This window comes from Athene cunicularia, assembly GCF_003259725.1.
Source record: "Athene cunicularia isolate RWA chromosome 13 unlocalized genomic scaffold, athCun1 chr13_part1, whole genome shotgun sequence".
Taxonomy (NCBI): Eukaryota; Metazoa; Chordata; class Aves; order Strigiformes; family Strigidae; genus Athene; species Athene cunicularia.
The window spans coordinates 20415594-20429203 of NW_020799117.1; the positions used below are offsets into that span (position 1 = coordinate 20415594).

Sequence of the window (13610 nt, forward strand, 5' to 3'; positions counted from 1 at the left end):
CCTGCCCCCAGGGTCTCTGGTCTTTTCAGCTTTAATGGCCATGGGGACCAGTGGCATCCCTGGGGAGACACAAGCAGCCCCAAAGCCAGGTCTGCCAGCCAGTGTGGGCACACCCCTGTCCCCTGCTCCTCAGTCACAGGCAGGGGGTCCCCCAGAGTGGGGTCTGGGTTCACTGTGTACCTGATACCCAGGAACTTGGCATGCTCGCCTGGGGCTGAGGTTGCACTCTCCTTCCTCAGGCTCTCCATGTGCGCCAGGGAGATGACGGTGCTCGAGACATACCAGGGAAGGCCAGTGGCAGAGGTGACAACCATCAGGAGGGAGACACAGAGGAGGTCCAGGTGAAAGCCTGCTCCTTTCTGCAACCAGAGAGGCAATGGGGCTGGGGGAGAGCCGTCTCCCTGGCAGCATCAGAGAGGCAGCAGTGGTGTCTGTCCACCTTGCCAGCCAGTTTGGGGTGCCACTCTTCCCTGGCTGCCCCCCTGGCCCACAGGATCCAGCTGGGACCTGGGTCCTCCTCACTGACTGGGTTCTGCCTGTCCCCTGTCCCCCGCTCACCTGCAGCTTGTATTCCCTGCGGTTAAGGATGACTGCTGTGATCTGCTGGTCCATGAAAATGAGGATGGTGACGAGGACAGCAGGCACTGGGGACACAAGGCAGACCCACCATGGGTTGGCTCCAAAGGGGAAGACGATCCATCCCCGAGCTGCGTTTGTGGGCTGTGGAGAACAAAAGGGTCACAGCAGCCAACACCTGCCTGTGGGGGCTGTGGCACAGCTGGGTGACAGGACCAGCCCTGGGTGCCCAGGCTGGATCCCTGTGGGCACCCAGGGATGTTCCACCTGAGAAGAGGAAGAGCAACCTCTCTCACCTGGGATGCATGCTCCTGGGCAGCATGACCCACCAGCCCCCCATGAGAACACTCTGGCTGTGGCAGAGCAGGGTGTTGCTCCTGGGCACCACAAACCAGAAGCCAGGCACATGCCCCCTGGAGCAGGTGGACTAAGTGGCACTGGACATTGGTGGTGGCAAGCCCAAGGAGGTGGTGGCAAGCATGGTCTACTCTAAGGTGCTGTCAGCCCTGTTCCACACCCAGGGTGGGGAGCCCAAGCCTGGACTTGAGCCTGTGTCTTTCTCTCCAGCGTGAGTTGTACTGTGATGTGGTTAGTCTAGGGCTGAGAGAGGTTATTTACAGCGCGTGGGATCGGCTGCGGTTCAAGCCCTTCTTGTTTGCTGGGGTGCAGCCCACATCCCTGTAGGACTGGACCCAGCGGTGGGAATGACAGCAGCAGCATAGCGGGAAGGCCACTGAGTGGGTCACAGACCTACTCCATTCCCCAGCAGCACCATGCCCACCCCACTGACACCTTCAGCTCACTGGGGATGAGGAGCTTGGGGGTCTCCAAGCCCAGGATGGCATCAACAGTGCAGGAGACAAGGATGGCCAAGATGATGGCAAAGTCGCTCACCAGCTTCCGCACCTGTAGATGGAAAGGACTTGGCCTTGGGCTCGCCAGGGCAGGGGGCTGCCCCATGACCACTTCTGGGTTACAGCACCTGGCGCCATCCCCACACTGCCAGTACGGGTGGCCATGCTGCCAAGGTGGCTGAAGGATGCTCACCCATGCAGGGAAGTAGCGGCTGCTCCTTAAGTGCTTGAGTGTGGTGCAGGAGAGGAAGGTGCCCCCAAAGAGCAGGAAGGAGATGAGGGTGACATCGGGCACATACTGGCAGCTGGTCCCCAGGAGGTGCCCACCTTGAACTAGGCATTGGGTCCTGCTCAGCCTGGCTGGGGCAGTAGAAGGCTGTGGGGACAGGCCAGGTAGCAAGGAGGGGTCATGCACAGACACCTCAGGCCCACCCCAGCCCCTCGTCCACCCATCCAGGAGCAGGGGATGTACCTGCTGGGGGGCCAGCGGTGAGGAGAGTGCAGTGTCATTCCCTGTGGAGCTGTGACCTGCAAGGGACAGGGGAGGTCAGGGTGCCAGCACCATGGGATGCCTCATCAGGGATGACTGGGACCACACTGCCACCAGTGCAGCTTCCCAGGCTCTCCCCAAGCACCAAGGGTGCTGGATGGGGCCCCATGGGACCCCTGAGTCCCTGGTACCAGCTGATGCCCAGGGAGCACCAAGTGGGGACACCCTGCGAAGGGCTTGGCTGAAGCACCAGCCACTCAGAGACACCATCAGCCCCAGGCTGTTCCCAACACTGATTCTTTTGGTGCATGGTGTGGGTCTCATTTGCAGGATAAATGTGTACACATCTTCAGGCCCAGGAAACACCCTCTGATTTACAGACTGGGCTAGAAACCACAGCACAACCCCCCCCAGGTGCCCACCTCCAGCCCCTGGCATCCACCATCCCAGAGCCATGGGAGCAGGACCAAGGCTCTGCCCAGTGCCTGGGCAGTGCTGGAAGGCAGGATGGATGGACAGACATCACGGAGGGGAGTGGAGGAAGGTGCTGATGTGGTTGGGCAGGCAAGGATGGGATTGAGCAGCCTCTTCCTCCAGCACCTTTATCGATCTAGCTGGGTGGCAGGATCCCAGTGGAGTCCCGGGGCTGTAGACCCCTGCTCCCCACCAGTTCCATGGCTACTTGGGCTCACCAGGGCTGGACAAGTTGCAGACACAGCTGTAGGAGGTGACGTTGTCCAGCCGGTAATGCCAGTTGATGGGGAAGGCATCTGCCAGGCTCAGCATCTTCTTCAGGGAGTCGTAGATGAATATCAAGCTGATGAGGGCACAGAATCCTTCCTCGGTGAAGCGGGTGAAGTACCGCACCAGGTGGCTGGCCTCAGTGGCCACCAAGACAACACCAAAAAAGGCCACCCAGAGCCCAATCCAGAGGCGAAACTCCAGGTAGCCCAGGCTGTGGTGCCTGGTGGGGAAGGGTAACCAAAGCCTCAACAATGACACCTGCCTGGTGTGATGGTGGCCTGTGACCCAGCCAGTGGCCCAAGGAACTGTTCCTGGCAGGGTACTTACTGGCTGAAGGAGAAAAGGAGGCGCTCAAAGACCAGCACTGGCCCAGTGCTGCTCAGGATGGTCAGGGGCTGGCCAGAAAAGAGGCAGAAGATGGAGCCAGCAAAGGCCGTGCCCAGGAAGCTCTCCAGCACGCCCTGAAATGCAGGAGAGAGGTGCCAGGCACTCAGCATGTGGTGGGGGTGGGTGTTGCAGCCCTGTCCCCTGCAGCAGCACAGCTGTGGAAAGCTGCCTGCCCCTCCCTGCCCTGCAGGGTGCAAGGTCAGTGCTTGGCGGCTGCAGAGGCCAGGGAAGGACACGATTCGGGGGATGCTCAGGATGCCCTGGGGGCACTGCTAGCTCCCCAGGCACTGGTGGGAGGCGGGCACCCAGGAGACCCGTGAGCTGAGCCAAGTGGCGTTGGTGTGGGGCACCCCGTGGCCACACTGACCTGCATGTTGTCAGTTGCCTCCCCCAGCATGCCCCCGAAGGTGATGGCATTGGTCACTGTCACCAGGTAGATGTAGAGCACTGCTGAGAGGCACTGGGGGTGCAGGGCATCAGAGAAGTCACTGCCGTACCATGGTGCCTTCCTCCGGATGTCTTGCAGCAGCCCCCTGAAAAGCCTGGGGCAGCAGAGGGAGATCTCAGAGCAGTGTCCCTTGCAGGCCATTGCCTCCCTGCGAGACCTGCCAAGCAAGGGATGGTCTCTTCCCTGGGAGACACCAGCTCAGAGTGGTTTGGACGTGGTGGCCCCATGTGCTGGGGAGACCCAGCACCCTGCCCCAAATCTGGCATCTCGCTGCACCTCCAACCACCCTTGTCCTTCCAGACACCCACCTGCCTGTCCTCTCAAGCTCCTCCCTGGAGCCGGCGTACCCCAGGCTGTCTCTGTCTCCAACTGCTGCCATGTCCCCATTGCTGGGGGACTGCCAATCCGACGGGTGCACAGCAGTCCTGTGACAGACCAGAGCCCGAGACAACAGGCTTCATGTTGGAGCCCTCAGGACTCAGATGCATCTAGGGGATGAAGGGGCAGGGAGGGTGGAGAGGGAACAGAGGTGCAAGCAGGGCTGGAGGGACCTCATGTATCTCCTGATAAAGAGGAGGAGAGGCAGGGGGTTGGACTAGATGATCTTCAAAGGTCCCTTCCAACCCAACCATGATGTCCTCCAGCACACCCTGGAGCCAGACCTAGTGGATCTGGTTTTGGTGCAGAAGCTGGGCAGAGCTGGAGGTGTCCTGCTCAGAGTTTCACATCTGAGTGCTGAGACCCGGTGTTCCCAGCAGCTCCTGCCTGAAGGGCACACAGGATGATTTTGCCATCCCCTGCCAAGTGGGACAGCAGGACTAACAGCAGTGGGGACCAGAGCTGTGGTCATTAGCTGGAGCTGCATAGAGGCTTGGCTGGGAGGACCAGTGGCTGGCTCCTGTGTGGCTTCATCCCCATGGAGATGGAGATTTCAGTGTCACAGGCAGAGGTCTCCAGCTGGGAGCCTGCAAAGGGTCTGGCACAGGCTGCAGCTGCCATCCCTCCAGCCTACCTCCTGTGCAGAGATAGCAGACAGCTCGACGGAGGAATTCGGGCACTGGGGTCCCATTTTCTGGGAGGAAGCACAGTCAGCTCATTCAGGAATGCCTCCATCCCTGTGATGAGGTCCTCTCGGTGCTCAGCTTGCCGGGCAACCCTTTGGAAGAGCTGTGGGGGGATGCTGTGGTTTAGCCAGCACATCCCTGCATTCAGCCACTCAGAACCTTCCTTTCATCCTGCAACCATCACTGAGAAAGGCACCCATCCAATTCAGTGCTACGGGTGCACTTACACCCTACAGACCCTCCCCAAAACTTTGTTTCCTTATCCTGGGCAAGGGAGACCACCAGCTCACCCCATCCTCTACCTCTCTCACTGAAGCTTGCAGAGGAGAGGACCCCTGGTCCCCTCAGCCTAGGCCTCATCCTGGGCCCATCCCACCCATGGGTGCTGCACAGGCTCACCTCATCCGTCAGCAGTGTGGCCATGGCCCTGCCAACCTCATGGTAGGTTTTCACTTTGGCTTGGGGACCCAGCAGAATGAAGAGGAACCTGTGGGTGAGACAGCACATGTCCTGAGCAGCTCTGTCCTTGCTGGGGCATGCTTCTTCCAGGGGAGTCCATGGTGCTGCAGGGATGCTGGGGATAGTGGCTGGGCACACATGGGGGGTTGCTGCCACTCTAAGCAGGGGGTTGGGGGCAGAAGACAGGACACATCTGCTGCCCACTGCACAGAAACCCTATGGGAGTCTGTGGGACACCAGGATCCAGCTGGATTACAGGGTCTGCAGAAAACCAGGCTGAGGGCAGGACAGGGACACAGGTCTTTGGGACAGAGAAGGAGAATCCTGCAGCTGGAGTTGTATGTGGGGTCATGTCTGTGGTGTCAAGCTCTAGGATAGGGCTGTCTGTGGGGTTAGGATCTTGGCTGGGCCTGTCTGTAAGATCATGCTCATGGGAATGTTTCTCACAAGCAGGATGCAGGAGCATTGGCATCGGGAAGGAGACCTTGTCAGCTGCATGGGCAGCAGGTTTGATAGGACTGCAGGGACACAGGAGGAGGCTGGAAAGAGGGCTCAGAGTCCTTGAAGAATATGGCTAAAATCCTCCACCTCAGAGGGTGCTTCAAAACAATAAGGTCTTCAGAGGGACAGCCCATTCAAATATTTAACCAAGCTCTCCATGCCTTTCCAAAACTGGCAAAAACTGTTACAGTCTTAGTACCCTGAGGCTGTGGAGAGATTCCAGGGATTGTAACCTGAGCAAATCTCCAGAGAGGGACTAGGGAAACTCCAACAGCAAGAGTGGGGCTGAAGGTGGCTTAACAGAACCTGCTGCAGCCCTGATGTGGGGCATCAGTGCTGGAGACCTCCCAGAGCCTGCTCCAAGGGGACGGAAGGTGACAGTAGCCACCTGGGATTGCTTTCACCCAGACATCTTCGTCAAGGCAATGGGAAAACCTTGAGATCCTAGAGATGGACCTGCGTGGGAGACATCCCTGAGATGGTGACTGCACCCACAGGGCAGGCAGCAAAGAGGCTGGCACCACAGGCAAAGGGATGGGTAGGGACAAGCTCTCCTTCCCCTCCTGTTTGGGGGAAGAAAGTACAGGGCAGGGGGTTGTCATGAGCCCCTTGAGGCCCACGGGGCCCTCCCGGGGACCTGCAACCCATCTCCCACCCAAGAGAGAGCAGGAGGTGGATGGGGATATCCACCTCCACCCAGCTCCTGGAGGACGGGTGCTCTGGGCAGAGTGACCAGGAGGTGGCAATGTCCCTCCTGATCCTCGCCTGCCTCCTCCGAACACTCCCTGAGGAAGTCCTCAGCTCAAGGGGCACACTGACCATTTCCCCTCACAGCTTCAGGTGATGTGTTCCTCAGCCTCGGAGAAACACCTCCCGCCCCGCTCCTTTCCCCTTGCGCCAACAGTTCTGCAAGAGCCACACACCCATCGCTCGGGAGAGCATCGCGGGCAGTGGGAGGGCAAGAGGTTCCTGCAAACCTGCCTCCCTTACCAGCTGCAAGCCCCCATGTTCCCGGGCAGTAAGTGGAGAGCATCCAAGACCTTCTCAGGAAGAGAGTGAATGCAGAGCCCAGGTGGGGATAAAGCCAGGGGCTGTCCCCCCGAGGCTGCCCAACACATGCTCCACCCTCAGCCTGTCCTGGGATGTTCTTAAGGAGATGGGAAAAACAGGAGAGGAAGTAGTGAGCCAGGACTCTGGGAATGCATGAGCCATTAGGTGTCATACCCTTTACTTTCACCAAGAAAAGCCTTGTTCTGTATGGGAGGGAGCAGGGAGACAGGGACAAAGGGGGGGTGCAGGGCCATCAGCCATGCTCTGTTTACCTGCTGGGGAGAGCGACTTCAGCCAGTGAGCCGAGGGCCACCCCTTGCCTGAGGCGGATGAAGGCAGTGAAGGGCTTCTCCAGGAATTCAACTTCACCAACAACAACATGGGCTGCTTCGGTCCCTGGCGGGACCCTCTTCTTAAATCGGTTTCTCAGCTGAAATAAAAGGGGTGCAGTGCCTGGGCACTCAGGATGCAGCAGCTGCTCTCAGCCCAGCTCTGTCCTGCCTTACCTGCTCCTTAAGAGGTGTTTCAGAGAGTGAGGCTCCAGGCTCAGACCAGCTTTTTACCTTCACTGCAAAGAAAGGGAACAAGCAGCAAAATATTCAAAGTGTTCAATTGAGCAGCCAGCATGGGTATTGGCCCAGGCTGGTGGTGGCCCATGGCCAGGTGCTGCCTACCTCGGCAGGGAGAGAGGACGAGCTCAGTGAGGAGCTGCAGTGGGGATTTGGTGGGCTGATGCTGTGGCTGGCGGAGCAGGAGAGCTGCCAGTCGCTCCCTCAGCTCAGGCTGCAGCTTTGCTTCCTCAGGTTGCCCAGCAATTGCCTTGTCTGCAACAGGAATGGGGACAGCCCTGAGTCCCCTTAGTTTTCTGGCTGGTGGGGGGCTGCCCAGGGAAAATCCTCCTTTGCTGGAGCAGCAGCCAGCCACCTCAGGTACCCAGCTATCATACATCAGGGCTTTTATAGAGGGACCTCCCTAGTGGTCTGGTCCCTCTGGTAACCAGCCCATCCCAGGAGGTGACATTTGCATTCCCCACATACCAATTATTTCCTTGAAACTGAGGGCATCCAGATCCAGGAGCACTGTCCCCTGCTTCAGGCATGTCCTCAGCTGGAAGAGGCTGTGCAAGGGCAGGACTGGGACATGGGGTGCACTCCAGCGCTCCCCACCATCCTCTACCTTCTCCTCGAACTTCATCCACCTGCCCGGGGAGATGTGTGGGGTCAGCAGCAGGGTAGTCCTGTGCCCCATGCCAGCCAGCAGGAACTGAAGGTTAGGTCCATCCCTGAGCATGGCATGGGGCTGGCACAGGCAGAAGGCGATGTGGGGGGGCTCAGGGGTGGCTGCAGTGGGCTCGTGAAGCAGTGGTGCGGAGGCAGCATCAGCAGCCACGTCCCCATTGCTGCTGACTCACACCACACTCCAGTCTTCTGATTGGGGCATTTCACCAGTCATGGGATCATGGAAGGGTCTGGGTTGGAAGGGAACATCACAGACCATCCAGTCCACCCCACTTGCTGTGGGCAGGGACACTGTTCTCTAGATCAGGGTGCTCAGATCCCCGTCCAACCTGGCCTTGAACACTTCCAAGGCTGGAGCATCCACAGCTTCTCTGGGCAACCTGTTCTGGTGTCTCACCGCCCCCATCACAAAACATTTCTTTCCCCTGTCCAGCCTAAATCTACCCTCGTTCAGTTTAAAACTGTTGTTGCCCCCTGTCTTGCCATGACAGCCCCTGGTAAAACATCTCTCTCCGTCTTTCTTAGAAGTCCCCATTATGTACCGAAATGCCCCAGTAAGGTCTCCCTGGAGCCTTCTCTCCTCCAGGCTGAACAACCCCATCTCCCTCAGCCTCTCCCCACAGCAGAGCTGTCCCAGCCCTCAGACCATTTTGGTGGCCTCCTCCAGACCCGCTCTCACAGGTCCATGTCTGTCTTGTGCTGGGGGCCCCAGAGCTGGACGCAGTGCTGCCGGGGGGTGTCAGGGGAGCAGAGCAGAGGGGGACGATTCCCTCCTCACCCTTTGGGCACACTGCTGGTGATGCAGCTCAGGAGACGCTTGGCTTTCTGGGCTGCAAGCGCACATTGCTGGCTCATGTCCCATTTGTCACCCACCAGTATCCCCGTTCCTTCTCCACAGGGCTGCTCCCAACCCACATGTCCCCAGTCTGTGTTAATACTGGGGCTTGCCCTGCCATTAGCAGCGCCTGCTGGAGTCGAGACAGAAGTGTCTTGAGCTGTTTGCCATGCTCAGGCTGTGCCAAATATTTTAATGCTGGGCACAGACAGAGCTTCCCTTTGTCCCCATGGGTGGGCGTGCTGCTGCGGGGTGTCTCAGCATGCTGTACGGGGAAAGCATGCCCCAGCAGAGCAGCCTCCTGCTGAGAGGCAGCCGTGCTGGGAAGAAGAGGGCTGGGTGCTGGGAGAGCCGTCACAGCACAGCCCGGTGGCTCTGCCCCTTCCTTGACCCTCTGATCCCTGGAACAGACCAGGCGCTCCCCCCAGACCTCTGCATCCCATGTCCCTGTGCCCCTGCCAAGCTGAGGAGGGGTAGTGTGGGTCATGGGGACATTCCAGCCACACTCCTGCCTCCCACCAGCATGTGGCTGGCCCCGGCCCCTCTCCGTTAGGCCCCCATCGCCCCCAGCCAAGCCTGCCCTGACCTAACCCCCCAGTTGACTCCTGGGTTGTGCCAGGCAGCTGGATCTGGGGACTGTCAGCCCTGGCACAGCTGCTGGAGCCTTGGAGAGCAACAAAGGCAGGAGCTTGCCTGACACCCTGCACTCTGCCATGAAACCAGTCACCCTAAGCCAAGCAGAATCAGTGCAGGCCCTGGAGGGCAGAGTGCAGCAAGCAGCCCTGCTTTTGGGCTGAGGTTGAAAAACTACCAGCCTTGGGAGATGCTGTGGGCTCCATCAGAGCTGGGCTTTCTAAGGCTGGGCTTCCCAAAGTGTCACCAGGCTGCTTGGCCATTGCAGGTATGCCTACCTGGCTGTCTCTCTCCACTCCAGCCCCACCGGGGTGCTGAGGAGCTGGTTGAGCTGTATGAAGAGCAGCGGGCAAGTGGTGTCCCCTGACTCCTCCTGCTGCAGGGTGGTACTGGCTCGCTTTGCCACTGGGGTCATGCTGGAGGGGAAGATGCTGCAGCTGAAAGCCTGGTAGGCAGCTTCAGTGTTGCTCCACTCTAGTCTGGGCTGTGAGCAGGCCTCTGCCTCCTGGAGAGCCATGCCAGCCGCCCCAGGCACGTGGGCTTGCATGGCCACCAGCACCCAGCAGCACAGGTGTGTGCTCCCAGCACTCAAAGGATCCCACTCATCCCACACCTTATAAAACCTGTGAACCAGTTTAATCTGGCCACAAACCAATACACAGGAGCCAAGACCAAAACAATGATCTCAAAATACCAGGGTCAGCCCTGTGGGTGCTAGTGTGGCCTGCTCCTGCCCCCCCTGGCTGCCCACCTGGGCCAGAGACCAGGGCACCCCTCTGCCTCCTTCTTGTGACCCACGTGGACAAAGCTGCACTGATGCTCTCAAGCCCTCCCACGCCCTGCAAGCTTTTGGCAAGGGAACAGCAAGGCCAAACCTGGACAGCCAGTGGCAGCATCGGTACCTATGCCAGGGTGCCTGTGCCCATGGCAGGAGAGATGCCACGGCCCCATGGCAGCTCTTCCCGGGAAAGGGGATGTGGGGATGGATGTGTGCTGGGGACGGCTGCATCACCGCTGAGGAAACCCAGAGTGAGGCAAGAGGGGACTCACGGCCAGGGCTAGGAGTGCGTCAGGGGTGTGGCCTTCCCGGCATGCAGAGGGCATCTGTGTGGGCTGAGTGGTCAAGCGGATGTTGCAGCGTGTGCTGGGAGGAAGGATGCAGGGACAGGCGCATCATCCTGCCAGCGCATGGGAAGCGGGTACAGCCAGCGTGGTGCCACCAGCAGAGAGCAGCACCCTGTGCTCGCTCTGCCCACTGCATGCCTGCTGCCACCACTGCTGGGCTTGGCTCCCTCGGTCCCGTGAAAACAAACAACTGGGTTGTGTGCAGTGCAAACACGGTGGCAGGCAACACAAACACCTGGCCAGCCTGGACGGGTTTTGTTGGAACCCACTGGTCCTGGGCAGGATTGAGCCCCAGGAGCAGCCCAGCATGGGGCCAGGCACCACCACGGTCGAGGTCACATTTTAGGGGGGTGTGGGTGGGTGCGTGCCAGTCCCTGGGGTGCTGGTACCTGCCTCGTGGCAGATGGGCCAGGAGCTGAGGAGCTGCGGATGGATCTGGCCCTGAGGGAGGCAGAGAGGGCAACCCTCCCCATCAACCCCACTATCGCAAAGCACAACTAAACCTCCCCTGTGCCTGTTCCCTGCCCCACAGAGGACTACCAGGGCTCCTTCCAGTCCCACAACCATCTTCATTTCAGCACCATCAGCTGCCCTCACCCTGCCTTCCTTTAGTACAGGCAGCAGGGCTGAAGGCAGCAGCCTGCAGCACGGCAGGGGCGCAGCCATGCCAGGACATCCCGGGTGCTGAGGTATCCCCCCAGAGGTGTGGCACTGGGTTCAGCTTAGGCCACCCCCTGGCTCCTTGGAGACACCCAGCTTCTCCAGGAGAGGGGTGGGTGGGGACAGGGAGGTTTCAGGGCTCAGGCTGGGGTCAGTGCTGATTCACTGGGGTGCAATACCCCCCGTGGATGCAAGAGCCTGACCTGAGTGGGGAGGCTGCACACCTTGGGGGGCACATGGTATGTGTGGGGGTCACACATCACAGCGGGGCACAGAATCTGGGGGCTCACACAGTGTGACTGGGGTCACATGGCATTCACACACCATGAGGATTCACACATCATAGTGGAGGGCCACAGCATGGCGGGGTACATGGGGGGCGTCACGTTGGGTTGGAAATCACACAGCTTGGGGGAGGTCGTACTGCATGGGAAGGGGTCACAATGTAGTGGGGTCAGATGTGGTGTTACATGGCACTGAGGTCACATGGCTTGGTGGGGAGTCACCCAGCATGAGGGGCTTCACATGGCACGGTGGCTCACGTGGTATGTGGGGGGATCGCATGGCATGGCAGGGAGTCACAAACTGTGTCTGGAGGTCTGACAGTGGGGCAGGGGTCAGACAGTGCTGGGGGTCATACCTTGGGGGGGCTCTGTCTGGCCAGCTGTCCCCTGGCTCTGCCTTGCTTGCCCTTCTCAGCTTCAGGGATGTCACAGGTCCCCCCACCCCCATCCCCTCACCCATGTGGAGGGCTGCCCTGTGCCCCATCATCCTGTCCCCTTAAGGCCATCACGTGCCCCCCAGGGCCACTCTCCTGGGGTCTGGATCATGGCCTTTGATCCAGACCATGATCCAATCTGCCTTTGCCCCCCAGCCATGCTCCCTGTGGCCCCCAGGCTGTTTGCTCTGTGATTCAAGTGTGTGTCTAAGGCAGGTGCCCCAGCGAGGGGGGATGACCTTGGCTGGATTGGGGACCACAGGCTCCACCCCTCCCTCCTGTGGGGGCTGCCCCAGCACAGCCCCTGGCATGGGATGGTGCATGGCTGGCAGTGGGGTGCAGGCAGGGAGGCTGTGGATGGCTGCAGGAGGTGGGCAGGGGGCAGCTGCAGAGGCTGCAGAAGGCAGAGGGAGGCAGAGGCAAGGGAGGCTGCGGCAGGCACAGGGGAACAGGCAACAGAAGGCAGCAAGGCAGAGGCAGGGAGACAGGCAACAGGAGGCAGTGAGAGGCAGGGAGGAATGGCAGCCGGCAAACCCCCCACCCTTGCCTGCTGCCAGACCTCTGTGCCAACAACCTCCCTGGCAGCTGACGTGAGCTGGTGCCTCCCCCTCCTGAGGTGCCAGGTCCGTCGACAAACACTGCCTGCGCGTGCCCAGCCTCAGGGATGCGGCGGGAAACTGGCAGGGACAAAATCCCATCCCCATGCAGGGACCTGCCAGGGAGCACCTGCACAGGGCTCCCCAGGGACACAACCCCTCAGCCTGGCCACCACTGACCCACCTCACTCTGCTGCCAAAGTCTTTTGAGCTGCTGATGGCCGGAGGAGGTGGAAGGAAAAGCATCCAGCAAACAATTGCAAAAGTCAAGTCTGAGCAAGAAGGAGGGTGTGAGGGGGAGTGGTTGCCAAATCCGGTTGTATTCCTTGGAGACGCCAACAACAATGGCAGGAATATTTAATCATGTCTTGCAGAACCCAAACGGGCTGCAGGGCTGGGGGCTCGGGACCTCCAGGAACCAGCCATGAACCATGACTGACCCAAATGTGAGCTGGGACTAGACTCTGCACTAGGCTGGTACTTGTATCAGCAGGGTTTTCTGGGCCATCACCTGGGCTGAAGATGAGGCCAAGCACAACAAGCAGTTGCCAGCATGGAGAAGGGGACAGAGAAGTGCTGGCAGCCCCGAACACAGGCTGGGATGGAGGAGACAAGGACAATGGCTGACTGGGAGGGGATTGCAAGATGAAGCTGCGGATGAACCACTCAGCGTTGTCATTGGGGCACAGAGGTGGCATCAGGGACAAAACCTGCCTCTGCCATCATCTCAGGCCGTCACTGCCACCCCTCTCCCAGCCCCAGGGGCAAGGGGCTGGAAGTCTGTCTCCTGTTTGGGTGCCACCCCATCACCAAGGCCAGGAGGAGGTTTTAGCTCTGAACCTGACGCTCCTCTTGCAGAGTGCACTCGCTTCTGCAAAAACCTCCCCGCTGGTGGATGCCCTACGGCAGCGTGTCATGGCTGCCACCGTCATCCCCCTCGCTTCTTCCTCTACCCGAGGCCAGTAATAAAGTTTCCAGGCTGCTTTCCCGGAGCCATCTCCTCCCCTGCACAGCTTCAACGTCGCCCTGACGGGATCATCAGCCCCACCGGGCAGCCACCACGCAGTCCAGACTCGCAGCGCTGGGGGTTCCAGGCTGGGGACGAGGAGTCTGGCACCCGTGTGGCCCCCGCCCCGCATCCTCGGCAATCCTGGAGCGAGGGGTCCCCACGGCTCCCTGCCTCGACGGGCTCCGGGCGGTGGGACCCCTCCGCGGCGGCCGGGGAAGCCCTT

The 13610-nt window shown here is 60.1% G+C and overlaps 1 protein-coding gene across 1 annotated transcript in view; it reads right to left on the reverse strand.

Moving 5' to 3' along the window:
• SLC4A9 (solute carrier family 4 member 9) overlaps window positions 1-9826 on the reverse strand; it is a 14327-nt gene extending 4501 nt beyond the window's left edge. Inside the window, exons 1-16 of the mRNA XM_026858338.1 lie at window positions 9558-9826; window positions 7611-7771; window positions 7248-7397; window positions 7080-7141; window positions 6846-7003; window positions 4963-5050; window positions 4512-4666; window positions 3808-3924; window positions 3419-3593; window positions 2992-3125; window positions 2613-2884; window positions 1903-1958; window positions 1624-1806; window positions 1369-1482; window positions 559-720; window positions 181-359 (exon numbers count right to left, since the gene is read on the reverse strand). Coding sequence (XP_026714139.1) covers window positions 181-359; window positions 559-720; window positions 1369-1482; window positions 1624-1806; window positions 1903-1958; window positions 2613-2884; window positions 2992-3125; window positions 3419-3593; window positions 3808-3924; window positions 4512-4666; window positions 4963-5050; window positions 6846-7003; window positions 7080-7141; window positions 7248-7397; window positions 7611-7771; window positions 9558-9826 — 2435 coding nt within the window. The remainder of the gene's footprint in view (window positions 1-180; window positions 360-558; window positions 721-1368; window positions 1483-1623; window positions 1807-1902; window positions 1959-2612; window positions 2885-2991; window positions 3126-3418; window positions 3594-3807; window positions 3925-4511; window positions 4667-4962; window positions 5051-6845; window positions 7004-7079; window positions 7142-7247; window positions 7398-7610; window positions 7772-9557) is intronic.
• Window positions 9827-13610: the final 3784 nt, after the last annotated feature.